Source organism: Canis aureus, chromosome 19, assembly GCF_053574225.1.
Source record: "Canis aureus isolate CA01 chromosome 19, VMU_Caureus_v.1.0, whole genome shotgun sequence".
Taxonomy (NCBI): Eukaryota; Metazoa; Chordata; class Mammalia; order Carnivora; family Canidae; genus Canis; species Canis aureus.
Window position 1 is genome coordinate 57,729,352 of NC_135629.1, and position 23,175 is coordinate 57,752,526.

The following is a 23,175-nucleotide window of genomic DNA, read 5'->3' on the forward strand; positions in this document are numbered from 1 at the left end:
GCTCAGGTTCTCCGCGGGGGTCGGTCTCATGGGGCCCTCTGCCCGGCTCGGCCGGGACCCCAGGCTCAGGAGGGCAGCAGGTGCTCAGCACAAACTGTACGTTTACAGAGACAACTTAGGGACACAGAGCCCCCTGTCGGTGACGAGGGCACAAGCCCCTGTGTCTAGGTCCCAGATGCCACTGTGAGCTGGCGCAAGCTGCCTTCCCAGGAGAGCAGGCTCAGGTCGCTGTGCACCAAAGGGGAAGAGTAGGCTGTAAGAAGTCTGAGAACCAAGTGTTTGCACCCCTGGGACCCCGATGTACACCACCAGCATGGACGCGTGCCCAACAGCCACGTGAATGCGTGGCCACCTGAAGACACCCAGAGGCGTGGCCAGAGTGGCCAGAGCAGGGCCATCGGCCAACAGCCAACACCAGAAACTACCCAGATGAGCCGCGAGCAGGAGGGAGTGGAGGGGGAAGGGGCAGGAGGGAATCTGCAGGGGTGCAGGTCACGCCCACTCTTGACCGCGACGGTGGTTTCATACGTCTACCACACACACGTCAAAGCTCACCGAGTTGAACACTTTAAATATGTGTCATTCCTTGTATGTAGATCGTTCTTCAATAAAGCTGTCAAAATGGCTTTATTTCATATTTCCATGATATTTATTCCCCTCTTGCGTTTTTTCTCCTGCGGGCTGCCTATTCACTCCCTTCCCATTTCTATTCTAGGATGTTTGTTCTCTGTCAAGCGCTCCGCCTTCTCTCGTCAGCATTACCTTCTGGTCCGTCACTCGTTTAAGCCCACTCGTGGTGTCTTCCACTACGGGAGATCTTTGAAGTAGTCAGTGCACTCACATGTGGTGGGTTTTTTTTAAAGATGTTATTCATTTATTCATGAGACAGAGAGAGAGAAAGAGAGAGAGGCAGAGACCTAGGCAGAGGAAGAAGCAGGCTCCCTATGGGGAGCCCTATGCAGGACTCGATCCCAGGACCCCAGGATCACGCCCTGAGCCGAAGGCAGACGCTCAAGCGCTGAGCCACCCAGACATCCCATGTTTTTTTTCCCTCTGGTACCCTGAAGATATGTGTTCATACACAGGTCCTGGAGCCTCAGATGCTTTCAAAAATACATCCCTCTCTGAGCAACCTCATTCTCTAAATAACTATGGACAAATATTGGGCATCATGAATTCTTTTATAGGAAGGTGTCACCCTGTGGGCAGCTACCTGGTGTGCACTCACTACAAACAATCTTCTTTGTTGCTGTGAATTATGAAACTAGGGAAAGACTCAGCATAATAATAAATTGTGTAATAATAACAAGGAGCCACCACATATTGTGTGCCTGTAATGAGGAAGGCAGAAATTGGCATTAAATGTTGAGAACTTGGGCAGCCCGGTGGCTCAGCGGTTTAGTGCCGCCTGAAGCACAGGGCGTGATCCTGGAGACCCGGGATCGAGACCCGCGTCGGGCTCCCTGCATGGAGCCTGCTTCTCCCTCTGCCTGTGTCTCTGCCTCTCGCTCTGTATCTCTCATAAGTAAATAAAATAAAATCTTTAAAAGAAATAAATGTTGAGAACTTACAGATATCTCCTACTTAGCCTCTGCAAAGTCCAACTCAGCCCTCCAGCACCTCCTGGATCTGTACCTCCTCCAGCCTTCCCTATTTTAGTGAACAACACGAACATCCATCTAATCGCTCAAACCATACAACTAGGAGACGTCACCCTGACACCTCCTACTCCTGCAACCCACCCAGACAAACCAGTGCCGGGTCCCACCAATCCACCCTCCATCCTGGCTCCTGCATCTCCTCTTTCTCTTCGTGGCATTGCCTACAGTCTGGGCGCTCAGCCTCAGGGTCTTCCAAAGTCTACAATCAAGGTGCCCACTAAGAGGCAGTCACCCGACATCATGCCTAGGACATCATGCCTAAGACCCCTCATGCTGTCTTGGTTGGCAGGATTCAGTTCCTTACTGGCTCTTTCACTGAGGGTCTTACCATCTTGCTGACTACTGGCTGGGGGTCCCTAGTTCCTTGCTGCGTGGACCTCAACATCACAGCTTCCTTCATCAAGGCAGCCAAGAGTTGTGCTAGGAAGACAGAAGTCCGCATTTTTGTAACCTAATCCTGGAACTGACACCCCAACGCCTTGCCATATTCTATTTGTGAAAATCAAGTCACCCGGGGCAGCCCACACTCAAGAAGAGGGAATTACCCATAGGCATGAATACTAGGATGTGGGATCGTGTAGGACCATCTTAGAAATCTGCCTACTGCAGCCTGCTACTATTTCATTAACACTTGGTTCCCACACTAGATGAACTGTGAGGACATGGGGTTCGCTTTTTGCTCCATTAATTGTTTTAAATTTTTAAATTGTGGTGAGATATACATAAAATTAAAATCGCCATTTAACCATTTCTAGGTGTACAGCTCAGGGCACGAAGTACCCTCACCCCGCCGCACACCCACCCTCACCACCGCCTCCAGAACCTTCATCTCCCCACACAGAGACCCCGTCCCCAGGAAGCACTGACCCTCCGCCCCCCGCCCCACCCCTGGCTCCCACCACCTCCTCTGTCTCTGTGGACGGGCCTTCTCTGGGGACCTCCTGGGAGTGGGGTCCTGCAGGAGGTGTCCTCCTGGGTCTGGGTCCCTCGGGGTCTGTCCACATTCTAGCATTCCCCCCTTTATTCTTAGCAGCTCTCTCCATGCCTGGCCCCTAGTAGGCTGACCACAAGATTTTATTTTTTGTTAATTATTTTATTTATTTAATCAAGATAGGCAGAGACACAGACAGAGAAAGAAGCAGGCTCCCTGTGAGGAGTCCGATGTGGGTCTTGATCCCGGGACTCTGGGATCACGTCCTGAGCCAAAGGCAGACCAGACACTCAACCACTGAGCCATCCAGGCGTCCCTAACCATAAGATTTTAACTAACAAACAAATAAAGTCTTCATTACACTGGTTGCTTTTATAGGGCATGACTTTTTTTTTTTTTAATGTTACCTTGTCTCCATCTTAAAAAAAAAAAATCAATGATTTTCGGTGTTCATCTTACTTGACCTATTGGGAGCATTGATCCAATAACCAAATGACTGCATTAAAATACATCAGATCTGTCACATCTCTGATCAAAACTCTTCAATTGCTCCCTGTTTCCCTCCAAAACCTTTTGTGACCTACCTCCTCTTACCTCCAAATTCACTTCCCCACATCACTGTGCTTTGGGCACACACACGATCTCGCACACGCCTGCCTCAGGTCTCCCTACTCTCAGCCCCTTATGCGTGTCACAATTTGCCTCCACGTTGGCAAGACGTGGGTTGCCACTGGGCCAACATCTCCACGTTCATCTTTGCTCAAACATCTCTCTAGGAGGCCTATTTGAGCATCCTACTTAAAATAGCAACCTGTGCCCAGCACTTTGGTAGCCTCTCCAGGGCTGTTATCCCAGAGCACTTGATACCTTCTGACATAATCCCATCACTTATGTCGTGTATCGATCATTTTCTGTGTCTTATGTCTTGTCCTACAAGGTAAGCTCCAAAGGAGGGGTGGGTGGAAGGAGCAATCTTTGGCTCACAGGTGTTCTGGAAAAGGCCCCAGCACATAATGGGCAGGAATGTTGAGCAGCTGAATCTGCGTCTTAAGCTGACGGCGGGGCCTCAGCATCGTGGATGCTCGGGGAGGGACAGTCTCTCCCGTTGCGGTTGGCCAAGCCTCCATTCGAGAGGCATTCAGCACCAGGCGCCCCTGGACAGCTCTGGAAGCCAAGTCCCGGCGGAACCATTCTCCTAAGGCCCGGGTTTCCCGCCGGAGCCTCCTGCTGGCTGTACCTACCGCTCAGCAAGAGGAAACTACTTTCCCGTGCCGGTAGGCGAGGTGGGCGGGGTCGCAAGGTGAGTGGCAGCCACCGCAGCCAATGGCACGGAGCCTTCAGCCCGTGGCGCCCGGGATGGCCAATGGGCAGGGGCGTGGGCGGGGCGTGGGCAGCCGCGCGCGGAGCCGGGGCTGGAGCGGTGCGCGGCTGTGGGGTCGAGACCGCGCGGCGGTTGAGCGGCGGGAGGCGCCGGCGGGCGGGCGAGGGCCCCGCGGAGGTGCGTGCGGGCCTGGGCCGGGGGCCGGGGCCGGGCGGGGCGGGTCGGGGCCTGGCCGGCTGGGCCGCCCGTTAGCCGAGGCCGGGCTGCGGCGCCCGCTGCTGGTTCCCCGTTTCCCCGCGAGCTCCGCGCTGATTTGCTGCCGACCCCGCAAGCGGAGCGCGAGGGCTCCGTCTCGGCCTCGCCCCCCGCGGGGCGCCGGGTGCAGCGTGGTGCACACAGCAGGTGCCCAATAGGTGCTGGGGGACGAACGAATGAACGAGCCGGTGACTCCTGGTCGCAGCCCCGGTGCTGAGAGCGCACAGCCTCCCCCCCGCCGCGACCCCCAGTGCACGGACGGGGGCATCGGGACCCCCCGGCAGGTGTCTGCTGGGCGCCTCCCGCTACCTCGTTCTGTGTACCTGGCTGTGTCCTGGATGCTGGGGTCCGGGTCCGGGTCCGGGGGTGGGGGGGGTCCCACTCGAGCCCCCAGGAAGCGAGTGCATTCAGGGGCTCTAAGTGATGTCGTTTCCTGCAGCACAAATGATGCCGGCACGTAATGCCCGGGAAGGGGGCAGCCAGCCAGTGGCATCGGGGCTGACACCTGGAGACCTCAGTGAGGGCGGACGTGGGTAGTGAGGAATGGGAGGGAAGGGGGACCGTCAGGACAGAGGAGCAGCCGGGAGCCCTCCTACTGGGGGTGAGGCTTTCCAGTCCCGGGCGACATCTGCTCCTCTTGGGCTCACTGAGGTCCACATGCTCCGGCTCACCTGTTCATTTCCCAGTGGTTACGGAGCATCTCTTCTGCACCAGGCCTCGTGGTGGGTACAAGGCATACAGTTAGGGCAGAGGTCAGCCAGGGATGGGAGGCCCTTCCAGGGGATCCTGGGGGCAGCGACCTAAAAGACAACACCTCCTCGAGAGGGTGGTCGGTGGGGGGGGAAGATGTATTCCAGGCCAAGAGAACAACCTGTGCAAAGGCCCTGAGGTGGGAACGGGCTGGGCCTACTTAAGGACCACGAAGGCCCGTGTGGGGTGAGGGGAAGCGGAGGCTGATGGTGCAGAGCCTTCGCTACCGGGTGTGCTGCTTGGTTTTACGGAAGGGCAGTGGGAAGCCAGTGGAGCAGCACCGCCCGGTAGAACATTCGGCAACAATGGAAATGTTCTCTGTCCGTGGCGTCCCGAACGGTCGCTACTGTGGTTGTGTGGGTGCTGAGCACTTGAAATATGGTTGGTGTGACCAAGGAGCTGAAGTTTGCCTTTTGTTTGATCTTAATTAGTTCAAACAGACAGGCATGGCCACTGACTGTCATATTGGACAGCACAGGCGTGGAGAACTCTCTGCAGGGGGCAGTGATATGTGCCAGGCCCCGCATGGAGTGAAGCACTGGGGGTGGTACGCTTGGTCGCCAGGGCTGGTCAGATAACCCAATAAGCTGACGTGGTCACCCCTCGTGTTCACAGTGGCTGCACGCAGGCATGAGCCCCCGGCTGCGTGGTTGGGCCCGGTAGCACACCGTGGGACAGGAGTGTGCGCCCACACATGGTTTGGCCCTGCAGCGACCAGAGCAGTCCGGGCCGCCACCATGATGAAGCTGTTGGTGGCCAAAATCCTTTGCATGGTGGGCGTGTTCTTCTTCATGCTGCTTGGCTCCTTGCTCCCCGTGAAGATCATCGAGACGGATTTTGAGAAGGCCCATCGCTCAAAAAAGATCCTCTCACTCTGCAACACCTTTGGAGGTGGGGTCTTTCTGGCCACATGCTTCAATGCTCTCCTGCCAGCCGTGAGGGACAAGGTAAGGGCTCCCCACTGGTAGCCTTGACCCTGCACGGGGGACAGGAAAGGAATTTGCTGTGTGACCCTGGGTTAGTCGCTTCTCTTCTCTGGGCCTTAACCTGGTAAACAGGGGATTTGAACCAGATGTGGGGTTCCCAGCTGGTGAATCCACCTGTTTTACCTGAGTAGGCCGCCCACGTGGGGAGCATGCACTTTGTCCCTGAGGCCGGCGGTTTGGGCCTCCCCTCGACACCTGTATCAGTTAGCTACTGCTGCATAACAAGTGGTAACAGTGTCAGCGTCTTAGCACAGTGCCTGTTTATTATCTCATGGTTTCTGCGGGTCGGGAGTGTGGACACCACTTAGCTGGGTCCTCTGCTCCAGGCTGTCGTCAGGCAACATTCCCTGGGCCGTGGTCTCATGTCAGGGCTTGACAGGTCATCGGAGTGGTAAGTCCATGTGGTGGGGAGGCAAGTTCAGTTCCCTCCCCGTTGTTAGACCGCCAGCCTCGTTTCTCCCTGGCCGAGGGCCACCCTCGGTCCCTGGGTGCGGGTGCCCGGGCCCCCAGCGTGGCACTATCTTCAACAGCAAGCCGTGGGGTGCGTGGGGTGCCTGGGTGCAGAGCTGCGAGCTGACAGGTTTCTATTGTTTTCCGCTGCCCGCCCTGTGTTCCTTCATTACAGAGCGTGGGAAGCTCACACAGATGGCATCCCTGGGGGTAGGATCTCCGAGTCCTCCCCGAGGCCGTCTGTGCTCCCAGGGCCACTTCCAGCGCTGTCTCCCCCCCACCCCATTCTGTGCATTCTCACGCCTCACCCCTCATCACACTCCCGCCTCAGGCCCGCTGCTGTGATGGCCCTGCTCCTCCTGACCCCTTCAGTACACGTGGCACTCTCGTCCCTCTCGTGGTCCTCCCCAAACCACTCCACTCTGAGCCCCTGCCTACACTGAAGCCTTGGTGGGTCAGGTCCCCACCGCCCCCCGCAGATAGTGGCACGGGAGCTGTGGCCTCTGTGTGTCTGCCTTGTCTCTCCTGATCAGAGGATCGGATCCGTGTGTGTCCGTCGGGGGACAGTGGGTGTTTTCTGGGCTGGAGCACACGCGGGCCTTCTGGAGATGCCTAGCAAATGAATGAAATGGCTTTTCTACAGAACACAGCCTTCTGCGGCAGGGGTTCCCATGCCGGGGCGATCCTGTGCCCTGGGGACACCGAGGGAGGGCAGGTCACTGGGTCAGGGGGTCTCACCTGGGCCAGTCCTGGCCCCCTGGGATACTGGACGATGTTTGGGAACATCTGTGGTCCCCACAACTGGGGGTGCTCCTGACGGAGGATGCTGTTGAACACCCCCACCTCCCTGCGGTGCCCAGGACGGCCCCCAACGGAGGATGACCCAGCCCTGGTGTCAGCGCTGCCCCCCACAAGTCTTCAGACATTGCCTGTGTGCCCTGGGTGGCGGGCAGGAAAGCCACGGGATGTGTGTGTGTGCACATGCGTTCCCAGGCTGTTGCGAAGGCTGTGATGGGAGAGAAAGGGGTGCTGTGAGCATAGCATTGGGGTGCCGGCCAGGTGGAGCGCTCGGGAATAACAGGGGCACCAAGGCCCAAATCACAACCATCAAGCAGCCGTAAGACCGGGGTGGGGGGTGCAGACAGCTGACGGCAGGTGCTGCCCACCCCGGGCTGGAGAGGCTTGCGGCGCGCACACATCCCGGCGAGTCCAGGGAACACGGACCCAGCTCCGAGGAGCGCACCCCGAGCTCGCTGGGCCGCGTCCAGCGCTGTGCTGTGCGGAGCGGTGGCCGCTCGCCGTGCCTGTCCAGTCCAGTTTCAGTGAATTAAAATGAAAACACGATTCAATAGGCGAGTCCTTGGCCACCCCAGCGGTGTTTAAGGTCCTCGTAGGGCACGTGTGGCTAGTGGCCTCCGTGTCAGCATGGACAGCACCTCCCTCACCGGAAAGCCCGGTTGGATGGCGCCGGGATCCGTGAGATGGGGCGCGGGTGCGGAGTCCCGCTCATTCCCAGCATTTTCTCCCGGGAGGTTGGGGTGATGGGAAGACCTTGGGAAACAGCCGCGCCCTGTGTGCCGTGGGAGCCGACCCCGCATGGGCGTCGGGGCCGCGGAGGCTGGCTGGTGGCACAGTGATGGAGAGTCGGCCCCGAGCCATTTCCCTGCTTCGCGGGGTTGTCGGCCATCCGTGACCTGTGGGTACATCACCCCGTCTCTGCCTCCGTGGTCACGTGCCCATCTCCCAGTGTGTCTCTGTGCGTCCCCTCCTCTTGTGTCCTGGGTCAGGATGGTGTGTCGTCTCAAGATCCTTATCTCCTATGTGTTTCCCGGGGCCACAGAGCAAAGTGCCTCAGGTGGAGCAGCCTGTCCGTGGGGAGGCCGGGGCTCCACGAGGAAGGTGCTGGCGGGCCTGGGTCCCTCTGAGGCCACCGGCCTTGCCGTCCTCATGGGGTGGTTCCCGTAGGGACTCCAGTCCTGGTGGGGCAGGGCCCAGCCTAGCAGCCTCACTCTGCCCGAATCACCTCTTTACAGAACCTTTCTCTAAGGAGGGTTAGTTTTGAAATTCTGGGGGTTTGGAGGCTTGAATATAGGAATTTTTGGTGGGGGACACAATTCAGCCCATAATACCCTAATTATATCTGCAAAGACCTTCCTCCCAAATAAGGTCACGTCCTGTGGTTCCAAGTGGACGTATCTTTAGGGACCAGAATCCAGCCCTGCTTGCTCTTGATTGTTATTTGGCTGATGTAGTGGATACAGCGTGAAGCTCACGGGCCCTTTGTAGCAGGGTTGTGTGTTTGTTTGTTTTCAAATCCAGTGAGGGTGAGCCCACCTTCCCCTTTTTCTGGCTTTTCATGTGAAGTAGGTGTTTCTGTGCTTTGCTTATCGAGTGGTGATACCTCCCAACCCCTGTTGCGTTGGTGGCTGGAGCCCAGGCTGCCCGCTCTGAAGCCCTCTCTCCCTCCCTCTCCTCTCTTGCACATGTTCTGCTCCAGCTCCAGAAAGTTCTGAGTCTTGGGCACATCAGCACTGACTACCCACTGGCCGAGACCATCGTGATGCTGGGCTTCTTCATGACCGTCTTCCTGGAGCAGCTCATCCTGACCTTCCGCAAGGAGAAGCCATCCTTCATCGACCTGGAGACCTTCAACGCTGGCTCCGACGCCGGCAGTGACTCGGAGTATGAGAGCCCCTTCATGGGGGGCACACGGGGCCACGCGCTCTATGCAGAGCCCCACGCCCACGCCCACGGGCTGAGTGTCCAGGAGCTGTCGCGCTCCAGCCCACTGCGCCTCCTCAGCCTGGTGTTTGCCCTGTCGGCACACTCCATCTTCGAGGGCCTGGCCCTGGGCCTGCAGGAGGATGGAGAGAAGGTAGTGAGCCTGTTCGTGGGGGTGGCCATCCACGAGACACTGGTGGCTGTGGCCCTGGGCATCAGCATGGCCAGGAGCACCATGGCCCTGAGGGACGCGGCCAAGCTGGCCGTCACCGTCAGCGCCATGATCCCCCTGGGCATCAGCATCGGCCTGGGCATCGAGAGCGCCCAGGGTGTGCCCAGCAGCGTGGCCTCCGTGCTGCTGCAGGGCCTGGCGGGCGGCACGTTCCTCTTCGTCACCTTCTTCGAGATCCTCGCGAAGGAGCTGGAGGAGAAGAGCGACCGTCTGCTCAAAGTCCTCTTTCTGGTGCTGGGTTATGCCGTCCTGGCCGGCATGGTCTTCCTCAAGTGGTGAGGTGCCCATCGCCCGCCCACTGGACCCAGGCGACCCCCCACTCCCCTCCCCCGAAGCGGGGGAGCTCAGGCCCTGGTCCCGCCTGTGCACAGAGGGGCCGCGCCCCAGATCCGACACCCTGAGCCTGGGGCACAGCAACTACTTTAAAAAATACTTCTCTTAAAATTATTTACCAAAGCTGTGTGGCCATGTCATCCTCTGGCATCGGGATCTGGTGACTCAGGAGGCAGGGCCGGGCGTCCAGATGGGGTCGGGCTGGGACCCTCCCCCACACGCTCCCACCTGTGGACAGGACGGGAGTGGGGCCTGTCCGAGCCGCCGAGCCCATCTGGAGGCTTGAGACTTCTGTCCTCTGCTCCCTGGTGGCTCTGTTGCCGGCAGAGGAGCCCGGCAGCGTGGAGTGGCCACTGGGGATTACACAGGGAACCCTGGGCTCCTGCCACCTGGGGCAGGGCCTCCAGGGGTACTGGCGGGGTCCCCAGCACCTCCCAACTTCCCTGACTTCCTCGGCTTCCCTGCCTTCTGGCGCGCCTCCTCCCCCACGTGGTGGGCCAGGTGAGCCTGCGGGTTCTTTGAGGGAACAGAGGCCCATGGAGATGTGCAGGTGGGGCCAGGGGCCAGCTTGGCCAGTGGTTCCCAGCCCACTGTCCCCAGGGTGAGGCGGACTTCAGCAGGCTGTGGGACAGGGGCTGCACCCCACGGTCCCCCCCTCCCCCCACCCTGCCCCAGACACACACACAAACAAACAAAGCCAGAACCTGCCTCTGGGGGTACGGAGCGCAGGGTGATTGGGCCTGGCACAAACCCTGGGGACTGGCTCTGTGGCAACCTTGTGTTTAACTCGCCCGTTGTCACAGCAACCCCGAGGCCCACCTCCGGGGACGGGCATCTGGGCAAAAACCTCTCCTGGGGGATTTTGCTGCATCTGGCTGGAAGCCCGTAGGGGCGCCCCAGGAGGGAGTGCGGCCTGTGGCCTGGGCTGGGCTCTCGCTGCCTTGGCCTCCCGGCCTCCATCGTGGGCTCCCTGCCCACTCACCCAGCCCCATGGCTGCAGGCACACGCCACGCGCCTTCCCAGGACCCTGCATTCCCGCCTCTGCCTCTCTCCTTGCCTGCAGGACCTCCTGGCGAGCTCATGCCCCTTCTGCCCCGGGGCCCTGGGCCTGGTGGGGCCTCTGGTCCCCCACTCCAGCCCCATGGACGCCCCGGGGGCTGGCCTGCCACCACCACTCAGCCCCTCCTAGCACGAGGCCACACAAGCTTTGCGATTGCCTTCAGTTTTGTTGTAAGAGGCCGGGGGAGCAGGGAATTGTATCTGAGAGCCTCGACTCCTGCTCAGCCTGCCCCCACACTGTCGCAAAATTGTCAGCCCTGTGGCTAGAAACTGTCTGACTTTTCCTGGGGACCCATCTCCAAACCCCATGTGGCCTGACCCTGTCCCCCTGCTGGGAAAGTAACCCCCATGGGTTTGGGGACATCATCCTTCCTGCTGTGTCCCAAAGCCAGTGTCGTCAGCCTGTGCCCGCCACCACTCCACTCCATCTGGGAACTGGAAGGTTCTACCCATTTGGCCCTTTCCCCGAGTGGGTGGGTCACTAGAGCCACTAGGTTCTGCAGCCTGCCTTCATGTGGGCTGGGGCAGCCTCCGCACCAGGGGCCCCCGCTCCCCCGTCGCTGCCAAAAGCACACACACAGCAGGGTCCCTACCCTCCTACCAGCCATCAGCTCCCAGGGATGGCCCTGGGGACCCTGCAGCCCAACTACCCCCCTTGCCCCCACTGATGGCTCCAAGGCCACGTCCCCCTCACCTCAGGCCCGGGAAGAGCACCACCACACCAGCAGGGAGACTTGCGGGCCCCCCGGACAGTCCTTACCACCCTAGTCTCCAGCATCCTCACATCCTCTGCATCTGCGGGGCCGTGGCCATTCGCGGCCGACCTGCTCTCCCTAGGCTCCCACCAGCCCCAGCAAGCTGCTTCCAGGCCCCCGAGGACCCTGGGGCCCTGAGAGGTGTGAGGGGGCTATGTGGCCACAGCAGCCCCCCACGGCCACTACCGGCTACCCCTCCTATCTTCAGGTCAACCCTGGGTCCTGCTTGCCGAAGCTGCCACGGTTGGCCAGCCATGGGGGTGACAGTGTCTTGGTTTTGGTCAGCTTTCCCCATCGGGTGAGGGTCAGACCACCTCACACGGAGATGAAGCGTGGCCGTTCTGCCCTCGGGGGGACGCTTGGAGAAGCGGCTCTCACTCCTGGGGTTTCCTGGCCTCTGGTGGCCACGTCCGGCCTGGACCAGGGTCCCGAGGCCTGCCCAGCGGCTCCTTCCCCCCACCCCCGCAGCTCAGACACAGGAGCCCTGCCACGTGGTGACAGAAGCTTTCCCTTGGATAAGACTGTGGATTGATCACCACCTGGCCCCGGATCAGCCCCTGTGCAAAACTGGACATCAGCCACGAAAGGCCATCTGTACGCAACTTTGTAACACTGAGGAAACGTCGTGTGGCCCGCCCAGTGGACATCCTTGCCTCTTGCGGGTCTTTCGCTAACTCTGTGGTTCTCAGGGAAGTGATTCCCCGGGGTGCTCCGGGCAGTGTCTGAGGATGTTCGCGGTGTCACACGGGGTGTCCTGGCGTCAAGTGGGTGGGACCAGGGACACGGCTCAGCCCCCATGGTGCCTGGGACGACTGGGCAGGGCAGGCCGCATGTCCTTAGTGCAGAGAGCGAGGGCCCGCTCACTGCTCCAATTCACAGGAAGTGATGGCGAGTCACTTAGCTTTGAGATCCTGTGCATGTGGGACAGAGGTGGTGGGGGTGGGGACACCTGGCAAGGGCTGGAGGCGCAGCTGCCGTAGTCCGGATGGGAGTGTGCCCTGGCAGCACACACTGCCGTCTGTTTCAAAGACCCAAACCCTCAGCACAGAACTCCAAGCGCCAACTCTGTCCGCGTGGACCTGGCTGAGCCAAGGCCCACCCACCCCCACCACTTGCTCGGCCCCAAGCAGGAAGGCCCCGGGGCACCATGGGAGCTCTGCCTGGAGGAGGATCACCTTGGGACCAGGCTCCGGGCTCCAGTCGTGAGCCCGTCAGCCCTTGGAGGGCTGCCCCTCGTGGAGGCTCCGAGGCAGGCGACAGCGGGGTGGAGTCAACCAGATTCCCCTCCTTGATCTGGAAACAAAGGGGGAATTATGAGGCGGCATCGGGCCTCGGGGATTGAATCAACCTTAATAACAGTGTGTCGGGGCTTCTGTTGTCTGCTGTTTGCATCTCTGGTGGAGAAGTCATTAGCGTGGGGCGGGGAGGCGGCGCACCGGTTCCAGCCCCTAGAGGCAGGCGGTGGATGGGACGGCGTCTCCCAGCCCGCGCTGCCCGCACACCTGCCTGGCCACCAGCTCTGGACAGTGGCCCTGCCAGGAAGAGGCATGCATCCCTCCTGTCCCAGCCTGGACCGCCTCCTAGCTTCTGGACGAAGCCAGTGGCCCGCCCGTCTGACCTTCCAGAACCCCCTGCAGGCGAGGAGGGGGCCGCTGCGAGGCTATGGTCTGTGAAGATGCAGGAACCCTTCTCTGGGCTGTTGGGTGCTAGAGCCAGGGGCTGGGGCAAGAGGGACCCCTCTGTGCCCCCTGCCATCCCGAAAGCCTGGGCAGGAACAGCCCAGCTGGCTGATGTGGAGCTCCAACAGAGCGCTGAAGCGATGGATGGGGCCCGGCCTGGCCCGGGGGAGGGGGGACCGGCTGGACAGGTGGGCGGTTCAGAGCCCCCACTTCGTGGGTGCACGGGAGGCATGGCCGGGTGCTGCGTTTAGACCAAAGGAAGCAGGCAGCGCAGTCCGCGGGCCTCCCCCTCCGGAACCAGCTGGGCCTCCCCACGAGCACGTTCAGGCGCAGCCGCTCCAGCTGACGAGCTAGGGCACGGTCTGCGCCCCGCACCACAGACATGCGGGCCGTCTCGCCCGTGGCGTGGGTGCGGGCTGTGAGCCCATCCTGGCTGGGGGCCGGGCTGCAGGTCCGCATCGCCACCCAGCCCCCGGGGGTGCTGATGCGCCACGAGGGGTGCTGATGCGCGACGCCGGGTCTCTCTCCCCCAGAACTGCTGACACCGGACTGTCCTGGTCAGTGGGGGGGGTTGGGCAGCATCCCTGGGCCCCGCCCACGTGATGCCAGGAGCACGTCAGTCGTGGCCACCGCAAGTGTCCCCAGACAAATATCCCAGAGTCCCTCCTGGGGCCCGGGGGCCTAGGACACATGGCAGCTTGCCAGCAAGGGGGGGACAGCCTGTGCGGGACGAGGGCCGAGAGTCTTCCCCGAGCTGTGGCCCTTTTTCTCCTGACTGACCACAGCCGCCCTGGCGGTCTGTAAAAACACCCAAGCATCGTGGGGCTTGATTGTGCCCGCAGTGAAGACTTCGGGGACCCCCGCCCCTGAGAGTTAGTGGTAACAGCAGTGCCCTGTATTTTGGGAGGAACCCAAGCTGCCTCCTTCGGCCCGGCAGGCGGCCTCTGCGGGGAACCAGCATCGCCCCCTGGGCTGGGGCCCAGCGCCTGCAGAAGCCCCCGACCAGCAGAATTCAGGCTCGGGAGCGCCCGCCTAGTCCTTCTCCAAGGCGAACTGGGTTTTGACAAATGATTTTCTCATTTTCGAACTTTGACGCCAAACTTAAGAACAAAAAAACCTTTGTGGACCAACCGGCATCTGCTGGAGACCATGACCCTCGGCCTCTGCTTTGCCCACATAATTGCTTTAATCCTATGAACGCAGAGAGAGCAGAGAAGGCAACCTTGCCACCTTCCTGGCCCCGAAGCACTGCCAGGAGTGGGGGGCTGGGGATAAGGAGGGCAGGTGTGCCCCCCACCCCAACCCCTGGCCCAGAGCTTTGGGGCAAGGAGAAGTCCACGGGCCGCCAGGCCAGGCTGAGGAGGTGGGACTTGGCAGGTGAACGGTTGTCCCTTGCCGTGGAGAGGACTTCTGCCGGACAGGGACGGCCAGCCAGAGACAGGAAGAAGGCTGGGCTGTGGCTTCAGGGCCCAATGGACCCGAGTTCTAGCCCCAGCCTCCTCTTCCCCACACACAGCCCTGCTCTCAAAGGCCAGGCCTCTCCCGGCTGGCTGTAGGCAAGATGTCACTGCCATCGTGGTTTGGGGTGTTCCAGTGGGGTTTGGGTCCCCGTGCCCTGGGGACAGCACAGAGGGGACTCGGGCCTGGCCTCCCCCGGCTCACAAGGCCGAGAGCCTGGCCTGGGAGCTATAAATAGCAGCCGCAGAGTGGAGCTGCTGCTTGTGCCCACGCTCCTACGCATGAGTCAGCCTGCCCTGGCCTGGGCAGGCGCCCGGAGGAGCCAGAGAGCTGGCCAGAGGCTGGAGGCCTGGCCCAAGTGCAGACCCGTCACTCGGGAGACCGAGGCAGGCAGGCCATTGGAATGGGAGGGAGTGGGGCTGTTGCCTCGGGGCACCTGTGTGCCTGGCAGCCCCATGAAGATGGACGTCATCCTGCTTGCTCCCTGCAACCCCGAGAGGTGAGACAACAGTGAGCCTCGCTCCCAGATGGGGAAACTGAGGCTCACAGGGGCACTTGGCTGGGACGTGGCAACCCAGAGCAGCAGTTATTATCTGTCGATCCAGCCGTCTCCATCTCTGGTTGAGGGCACCCCAAGATGAGGGGCTGGGGCCAGACCATCCTCAGAGGTGCCCCCACAGGGCTAAGGACAGGGCAGGAGGGAGGTGTCTCCGGGGAGGAGTTGCAAGCAGCCCCCAGGACTAGGAGGAGAATTCAGGTCAGGTCTCAGATGGGCGAGAACAGCAGGCTGAGAAGCTGGCTTTGCCCTGCAGGCAAAGGGTTGGGAGGCACTGAATGCCTGGGGGTGGGGGTGCTCTGGAGGGTGATCCTGGGAGACCAGGAAGGAGGCAGGCGCGGCGGTCTGGGTGGGTGAAGTGGAGGGCTGGATCAGGGGGAGATGAGGACCTCCAAGCTCCAGAAGCAGGACTGACCTCAGGGGCCCAGGCTCTGGGAGCCAGGTGGTCTTGGGGGGCAGTGCCTGTGTCCAAGGGAGCAGAAAACATCCACCTCAGTCAGAGCCTTAGAGGTGGTGGGTCAACTGGAACCGAGAAGCTAAGGCTCAGAGGGGCCCAGAGGCTCCAGCCGACCATCTGCTCATACACTCATGATGGGAAGCTCACCACCTACCAAAGACTGTTCACCCTCCCCTTGCTCTGACCTCAGGAAGTGCCTGCTTGTGGGGCCTTAGTACCTGCCTCCCCTTAGTACCTGCATCTTACTCCAGCAGGCTTCTGGGAGTCTGGGGCTGTCTTGCGCCCACCCCAGGTCCGATTGGTGCACCCGAAAGTCCTGTCTCCTCTGAGATGAGCCTCTGCCCTCCCTCCAGTCCTTCAGGAGGGAGGGAGTGATGGAATCCTGTTGCCTTAATGGTGGGCAGCACAGACGCTTCAAGTGTCCAGGCACTTCCGAAAGGCAAACATTTATTCTTAGAGGCAACTCTTATTTGAGGAAGATGGACATTTTCCTACCAAACCCACAAGCCCAGCTCCCTTTGTTCACCCCCACCTTCAAGTGGTCCCCCCAGACTTACAGCTGTCCTCTCCCCCTGGGGGGGGCAGCCCTTAGGGGCACCGGAACGGACCTGTGCTGCCTTCACTCCCCTTCTGGCACAGAGCCCCTAGGACGGGGGGTCTCCAGCTGCAGTGCCCCTGGGCCTGCCCCTCTCTCCCACATGGCTATCCATTGGTCACACGGTCATCCCGGCAAGGCCCCACTCCCCTGCGGGACCCTGGCTGGCCCACGACCCCACCACCGACCCCAGCACCGCCGGGGCCTAGGCTGCAGCTCCGCCAATACCCCCTTCCCTCCGCTCGGGGTGACCTCACGCTGCGCCCTCGTGCCCCGCGCCTGGCTCCAGGGTGACCCTGGGGAGCGGGGCTCCCGAAGAGGCAGGCCGACCCCGCCCCGTCGCCCCCCCAGCCGGCCCGGCGACTCCCCAGGGCGCGGGCGGGGGCGCGTGTGCGCGGGGCGGGGGTCGGGGCGGCCGTGACCTTGGCCGGGCGCGGGTCCCCGGGGAGGGGCGGAGCGCGGCGCCCGGCGGGCGGGGACGGGCGGGGACGGGCGCGGGCGCGGCGGCGGCGGCTCGGGCGGGCGGGCGGCGGGCGGCGGGCGCGCGGGGGGCGGCGGCGCCCGAGCGGACACGAGCCGGCCAGCAGCAGCCGCGGCGGCGCCGCAGGACGAGCGCCCAGGTAGGCGGCCGGGGCGGGGGCCGGGCGGGGGCCCCCGCCGCACCCCACCCGCGAGGCCCGCGGCGCCCTCTCCCCGCGCGCCCCTCCTTTGTCCGAGCCCCCCCCCCCCCAGGCGCGGGCCCGGGCCCTCCTGCGCCCCCGCGGCCCCCGCCCGGAGCCCCCAGCGCGCCGGCCCCGCCGCCCGGGCCGCGGCGCGCCCACCTTGGACAGCTCCCCTCCGCGCCCTGAGCCCCGCGGCCCTCGCCCGCGCCCCCGCCGCCCCTCCCCCGGGCCGCCGCGGCCCTGCTCCGGGCGGGGGTCGGGCGCGCTCAGAGCCCCTGCGAGGGGCCCTCTCCCCGCGGAGCGTCTGCCCGGCCTCCTGCCCCCGCGGCCCCGCCGAGCCCCGCACCCGGGAGCCCCTCCCTTGGTCGGGCCCTTCCCCCACCACCGAGAGCCTCCGCCGGAGCCGTGGGCTAGTCCCCGGGTGTGCGTCCCCTCCCCAGGCCCCGTCACTCCCAGTGCCGAGGTCAGACCCCTCCCCATTTGCCCGAGCAGAGAGTGTGTGTGTCCTCTGCCCTCCCCTGGGTCGAGGCCTGCTCCCGGGGCTTAGAGGAGGACCCTGGGCTGGGGAGCTTCAGGGCCCAATTCAAATCCTAGTCGGCCCTGCCACCTCCCTGCTCTGTGACCTTGAGCCAGTGCCTCCCCCTCTGAGCCTCGGTGACCGAGACCCCCTGCCCCCACCCCACAGCAGGTGAGGGTGGGATTCCACAGCGCCAGGTGGGTGGGTGTCTGGCCTGGACGTGGGGGTGAGTGGACCGGGGCTCCAACTGCAGGGACTCAGACACCAGCAGGGCCCCTCCTGGAGGACATCCTGCTGATGGGCCCGGAGCCTGCCAGGGGGTCTGCACCCAGAGCAGGGCAAGGGCGGCTTGGGTCTCCGGCCAGTGATGGCGGTGCCCGGTGGCACGTTCATGTGCCCACCTCTCAGGGTGCCCACCCAGGGAAGGGCAGCGCCTGCAGAGCGGGCTGGCACCCCTTGCCAACAACCCCCCCACCCGCAGCTTCCTCCCAGTGCTGAGAATTGCTGTGCATGTCACCAACATGCCAAATGGTCTACTAGGAGTGAGTACTGGTGAGCGTGTAGAAGTGTGCCTGGCACGTAAGTGGGGTATGTGTCTGCTGTTACTTTTATCGTTATATCCGCTCCTGGCAAACCCGGTACTTTTGATCCTTCAGAGCCTGCCTTCACAACCCACTACCAGCCAAGTGCTTTACACCCAGAGCCCTCGTGGTTGATGGTTACGATGGTCTATCTTTACCGAGGGCCCCGCGTGCCAGGAGCCTGGCTGTGGGCTTCATCCCGCTTCTACGCTGCTTGTCCCAGCAACTTGTGGAGCAGGCTCCTTGCATGCTCCCATTCACAGAAAACCAGGACTCAGGGACCCCAGCTGACCTGCCAGGTTCTCACCAGGAGGTTCACACCTGGTCTTACACCCCCACGCACCTGAGGGAGGGACCTTGGTCCATTGTAATCTCCTGTCTCCTCTCTCCCACGGTGGACAGCCCTCCATACTGAGGGACCTTCAGAGACCGCTGGGAAGGAGGAAGGGAAGCGGTGCCCTGCTGGAGACAGGCCTTCTGCTGTCCCACCCCAGCCCAGGGCTCCTCCCCCCTCTGCAACAGCTCAGGAATTGCTGTGCCTCAAGAGGCCACTGGATCTGGATCTCTGAGCACAGGGGCAGTGGGAGAGGCTTGGAGGACACCCTTTCAGGGAGATCTGTTCCTGCAGATACAGCAGCCTGAGCCATCGGCTAGGGCAGACCAGACTGCCCTCTGGATGCAGAGTGCAGGAAGTGGGGACCTTTCTTGTTGGGTCCAGTTTCAGTTGTCCCACCTCTGATCGAGGCTGCTATCAGAAATCAGTGCCATGATTTGCAAATTGTGGCTCTTAGACCTCCAGCATCAGGACCACACTCACGGGATGAGAGAGGAGGGCAGCTTTATGGTGCAAGTTCCTGGGGCAGTGGCCCTGGGCCACCAGGTTTGTCATTTCTGGGCCCAAGGCGACAGGCATGTTAAAGACACCCCACCGTGTGGCTCCCATGAGGTTCAGGGACCCACAGACGTTGGCACAGCCTGTCACCAGCGAGCCTCAGGCAGGGGCACGTGGGGGTGCTGGGGAGGGGGCATCCAGGGCCCCATCCAGGAGCAGCTGACTGGATCTGAAGGGAATCCAGGCGGAGCTCTGCCCAGCCCACCACCTCGGACCCCAGCAGGGAGCCTGTGGTTGTCAGAGAGAGGCATCATTTCATAGAGGCAGAAACAGAGGCTCAGGGTGGCAACGCAGCTTGCCCAGGTCACAGAGCCAGGTCTGCTGGCTTCCAAGAGCTCATGGCCACTCCGGGAAGAGAAGGAGCAGCCAGTGCAGCCTGGGAGGGGGGCAGCAGGTGGGGAAACAGTGAGTGCACTGCACACTGGCATCTGCGCACACCTCCCAGCAGAGTCCCCTGGGAACGAGTTTGGGCCCCAGGTTCTGGGGCAGGGAAGCAGGCTAAGGGGGCTGGCTCCAAGCCGACACGCAGGGCACAATTGCGAAGTCAGCCAGCTCAATCAGAGGGCCTCCCCAGGATACAGGAGAAATGTCACCTCCTCTGAGAAGCTGCCCCTTGTACCGTCGCCTCACCCCCAGGGGCCCAGAGCTGTCCCTCCTGACTGCGGCCCTTTGTGCCTGACGCTCCTCTCTGTACAGGGTCGGTCTGGGGTTCTAGCAGCTGGCACAAGCCCTCCCGGCCCTGACAGCCCCCCACCGCGTGGAAGATGCCTGAGCAGAGCAACGACTACCGAGTGGTGGTGTTCGGGGCGGGCGGCGTGGGCAAGAGCTCGCTGGTGCTGCGCTTCGTGAAGGGCACGTTCCGGGACACCTACATCCCCACCATCGAGGACACCTACCGGCAGGTGATCAGCTGTGACAAGAGCGTGTGCACGCTGCAGATCACCGACACCACGGGCAGCCACCAGTTCCCGGCCATGCAGCGGCTGTCCATCTCCAAGGGCCACGCCTTCATCCTGGTCTACTCCATCACCAGCAAGCAGTCGCTGGAGGAGCTCGGGCCCATCTACAAGCTCATCGTGCAGATCAAGGGCAGCGTAGAGGACATCCCCGTCATGCTGGTGGGCAACAAGTGCGACGAGACGCAGCGGGAGGTGGACACCCGCGAGGCCCAGGCCGTGGCCCAGGAGTGGAAGTGCGCCTTCATGGAGACGTCGGCCAAGATGAACTACAATGTCAAGGAGCTCTTCCAGGAGCTGCTCACGCTGGAGACACGCCGGAACATGAGCCTCAACATCGATGGCAAGCGCGCCAGCAAACAGAAGAGGACAGACCGCGTCAAGGGCAAATGCGTCCTCATGTGAGCCCGGAGCGCCCGCCACCAGCCGGCCCACGCCTCTCCCCACGCCCCTGCTCCTCCTCCCCCCCCAGTCCTCCGCTCCCAGCCGCCGGCCTCCCTGCCCTCCTCCCCACCTCCTTCTCTCTCCCTCTCATCTCCTCCACTTCTCTTCCTTCACCCAACACCTCTGCGGGGGAGACCGAGGCCCCGGGGAGCCCGCGGCAGGTCTGGGGCTCCAGCCCGGCTCTGCTGCGCGGCTCTGCCTCCCGCCCCCGCCCCCCAGGCCTGTCTGCACCCCCGAGAGCCACGTGCTGGAGGTGGCCCCCTGGATCCGCACCTGAGAAACAGGTGAAGCTGCCTGTTCCCGCTGGGACCGAGGACACTGGGTCCTCCCTGTCCCTGCCCATCCGTCTCTTTCCTTCGGGCGCCCCAGGCAGACCTGTGTCTCCCCCATCGGATCACTGTGACCGTGCTGGGGAGGGGGAGTTGAAATGCACATGGACCTCAGAGTTTGTTTTCCCCCCTTTGGTATTTAACAGACGCTGTCCCTGCTCCATCCTTCATAACCTCCGGCCTGTGCTCCCCACCCCGGGTCCCAGATCAGTCCTCACCTCTGTCCCCAAGCCTCAGTGAGGGGCGGGGGGCTTTGTGGGATGGGTCTCAGGCCACCAGGCAATAACCACAGAGCCTGCAGCAGCGCCCCGCCAGCCTGGAATCCCACTCCTCGCCCAGTGTAGGGTGAGGCTGGGTACAGGCAGGGGAGAGGCCTGGGACTGGCCCGTGGCCACAGCACAACTCAAGGGGACCATCCAGCATGAATATGGAGGGCCTTCCCAGACCCGGCCTGCAGACACTGGCACAGCCTGCTACCACTGAGCCTCAGGCAGGGGCACGTGGGGTGCTGGGGGGGGCACCCGGGGCCCCATCCGGGGCAGGCGACTGGACCCAGCACCAGCAGGATCTGAGGGGAATCCATGCAGAGCTCTGCCCAGCCCACTGCCTCCCGCCAACTGTGCCCCAGAGTTGGGGGGCTCTGCCCAGCAAGACGTGTGTCCTGGAGTCAGGGGATATCAGCCACCATGAGATTCCGAGAGTGGCCACATAACTCTATACTCATGGAGGGGGAAGGGGCTGTGTGACAAGCATGAAGGTGAGCCGTAGGCCTGGGGTGGGGGTGACCAGGGGGTGGTGGGTTTGTACAACCTGGAGCACACAGGCAGATCGCTTGTGTCTCAGCATGTGTCTATGCGTGCACTTGTGTGTGTGTGGCTGTCATTTGGATGGTAAGTCTGTGTCACGGTCTCTGTGTAATAATGGTGTAGGCTATGTGTAGGGGTGGGCAGTGTGGTTGTCCTCAGGAATGGTTATTTGTGTCTCTGGGAACCTTTGTACCAGCATAAGTGTGATTGTAAGTGGTTGTATTTTGGGGAGTGGGGGACGTGATTTATAGGACCGCATCTGTAAACCTGTTCGTTCTGCTGCCTGAGGAAGCCCATTTGGCTTTGTAGTGAGGTGGCTCTTGGCTCAGACTCTGTATCGATCATCTCTGGGTGCCTAACAAATGACCACAAAGTCAGCCAACGGAAACTGGACACTTTTGTCATCTCCGTTCCTGTGGGTCAGGAGTCCGGGCATGGCTTCCCCAAGACTTCCACTCAGGATCTCACGGGGCTGCGATCAGAGCCTGCTGGCTGCAGTCTCATCAGAAGACCTGACTGGGGATGGATCTGCTCCCGAGCTCACACAGCTATCAGCGGCATCCAGTTTCTGCAGTTTCAGGCCCAAGTGGCTCCGTTGCCCACTGGAAGTCAGCGGGAGCTACCCTCGGCTCCTTGCCGCGTGCGTGTCTCCCTGGGGTTGCTCACAGCATTGGGTGTCCTGGGGCATGACAAAGCTGTGTGTGCATGCTTGCACGTCCTTGGGCGCATCGGGACTGACCTCTATGTGTGTGTGTATGCGTGTGTGCATGTGAGAAAGGCCATGTCGCGGTACAGTCATGTGACCACATGGGGACTGTTTATAGGTGAGAGGGGCTGCTTGTGTCCATCTCGGTAGCAGTGTGTTTGGTCTTCTCTGTGTTCGTGGGACTCCACAAATGTTTACTGGGCACACTATGTAGAGAGGGAGGGAATGTGTGTGTGCAAGTGTGTGTGTCACCGCCTGGCACATGGACGGGCATGGAAGAGCTGGTGGCATCCTGCCTGAGCACAACTGAGCCCCTGTATCCTGTGGTGGGTCCAGGGCCCACCAGCATCTGGTGTTGCTCCTTCCCCACCCCGGGAGCGTTTCCTGGGCCCTGCTGGGCAGGGGTCTGCAGCCCTTTCTCAGGGACACACCCTGATAGCACAATCTCCCTGGGGCCCCGCCCACCTCCAGGCCTTTCCTGGCCCCAGGCCCTGGTCCCCTGGGGAGAAAGGGCTTCTGCAGCAGGAGGGGCCTGAGCCTGCCCCAGTCTCTGGCCCATCCTGCCTGGGCATCCCTGGTTCTGGGGACCATGCCAGGCCATGCTTGCTGTGATTCCACCCCTGCCCCTCCTCCCCCGCATGTGGGTGCCCCCTGCCCCCCATTGTGGGGTCTGTGTAGCATTTGCTCTAGAAATAGTCTTCCTGCAATAAAAAAAGTGGATCCTGCATTCCCCATCAGTGTCCTTTCTTTGGGGTCGGGGAGGGCAGCCCACCACCTGCAAAAGATAAGAAACATGAAGGATGAGAAGGTGAGGGATGAGGAGGAGGTGAAGGGATGGGGTGAGGGTGGAGAAGGTGAGGGATGAGGAGGTGGGGGATGGGGGTGAGGGAAGAGGTCGAGGGAAGGAACTGTGGGAAGAGGTTGCAGGTTGCACATTTGTGATGTAGCCAGTTCAGCATTCCTCCAGGTGGTCCCCCGACAAGAGACCCCCCCACCCCCGCCAGAGCCCACACTTACTGCAGCCGGATGCGGGGAACGAATGAGCAGGTGCGGTGAGCCTCCTTTTACATGGGGAGGACCCCA

The 23,175-nt window shown here is 61.9% G+C and overlaps 2 protein-coding genes across 3 annotated transcripts; both read left to right on the forward strand.

The window, feature by feature from the left end:
* Nucleotides 1-3,978: 3,978 nt before the first annotated feature.
* On the forward strand, nt 3,979-9,763 carry SLC39A3 (solute carrier family 39 member 3). Its single transcript, XM_077860596.1, has 3 exons — nt 3,979-4,090; nt 5,534-5,865; nt 8,852-9,763. Exons 2-3 carry the CDS (start codon nt 5,656-5,658, stop codon nt 9,584-9,586), a joined length of 945 nt encoding a protein of 314 aa, XP_077716722.1. The 5' UTR covers nt 3,979-4,090; nt 5,534-5,655; the 3' UTR covers nt 9,587-9,763.
* A 5,133-nt stretch (nt 9,764-14,896) lies between these two features.
* Nucleotides 14,897-22,817, forward strand: DIRAS1 (DIRAS family GTPase 1). Of its 2 annotated transcripts, none has more exons than XM_077860598.1 (2): nt 14,897-15,090; nt 19,548-22,817. In XM_077860598.1, exon 2 carries the CDS (start codon nt 19,616-19,618, stop codon nt 20,210-20,212), a length of 597 nt encoding a protein of 198 aa, XP_077716724.1. In that variant the 5' UTR covers nt 14,897-15,090; nt 19,548-19,615; the 3' UTR covers nt 20,213-22,817. The 2 variants fall into 2 exon arrangements, with proteins under 2 accessions (XP_077716724.1, XP_077716723.1); XM_077860597.1 differs by lacking the exon at nt 14,897-15,090 and adding an exon at nt 16,730-16,819.
* Nucleotides 22,818-23,175: the final 358 nt, after the last annotated feature.

Coding starts and splice junctions, on each gene's coding strand:
- DIRAS1 (XM_077860598.1), top strand. CDS start 19,616: ATGCCTGAGCAGAGCAACGACTACCGAGTGGTGGTGTTCGGGGCGGGC.
- SLC39A3 (XM_077860596.1), top strand. CDS start 5,656: ATGATGAAGCTGTTGGTGGCCAAAATCCTTTGCATGGTGGGCGTGTTC. Junction 5,866..8,851: donor TGCCAGCCGTGAGGGACAAG/GTAAGGGCTCCC, acceptor GTTCTGCTCCAG/CTCCAGAAAGTTCTGAGTCT.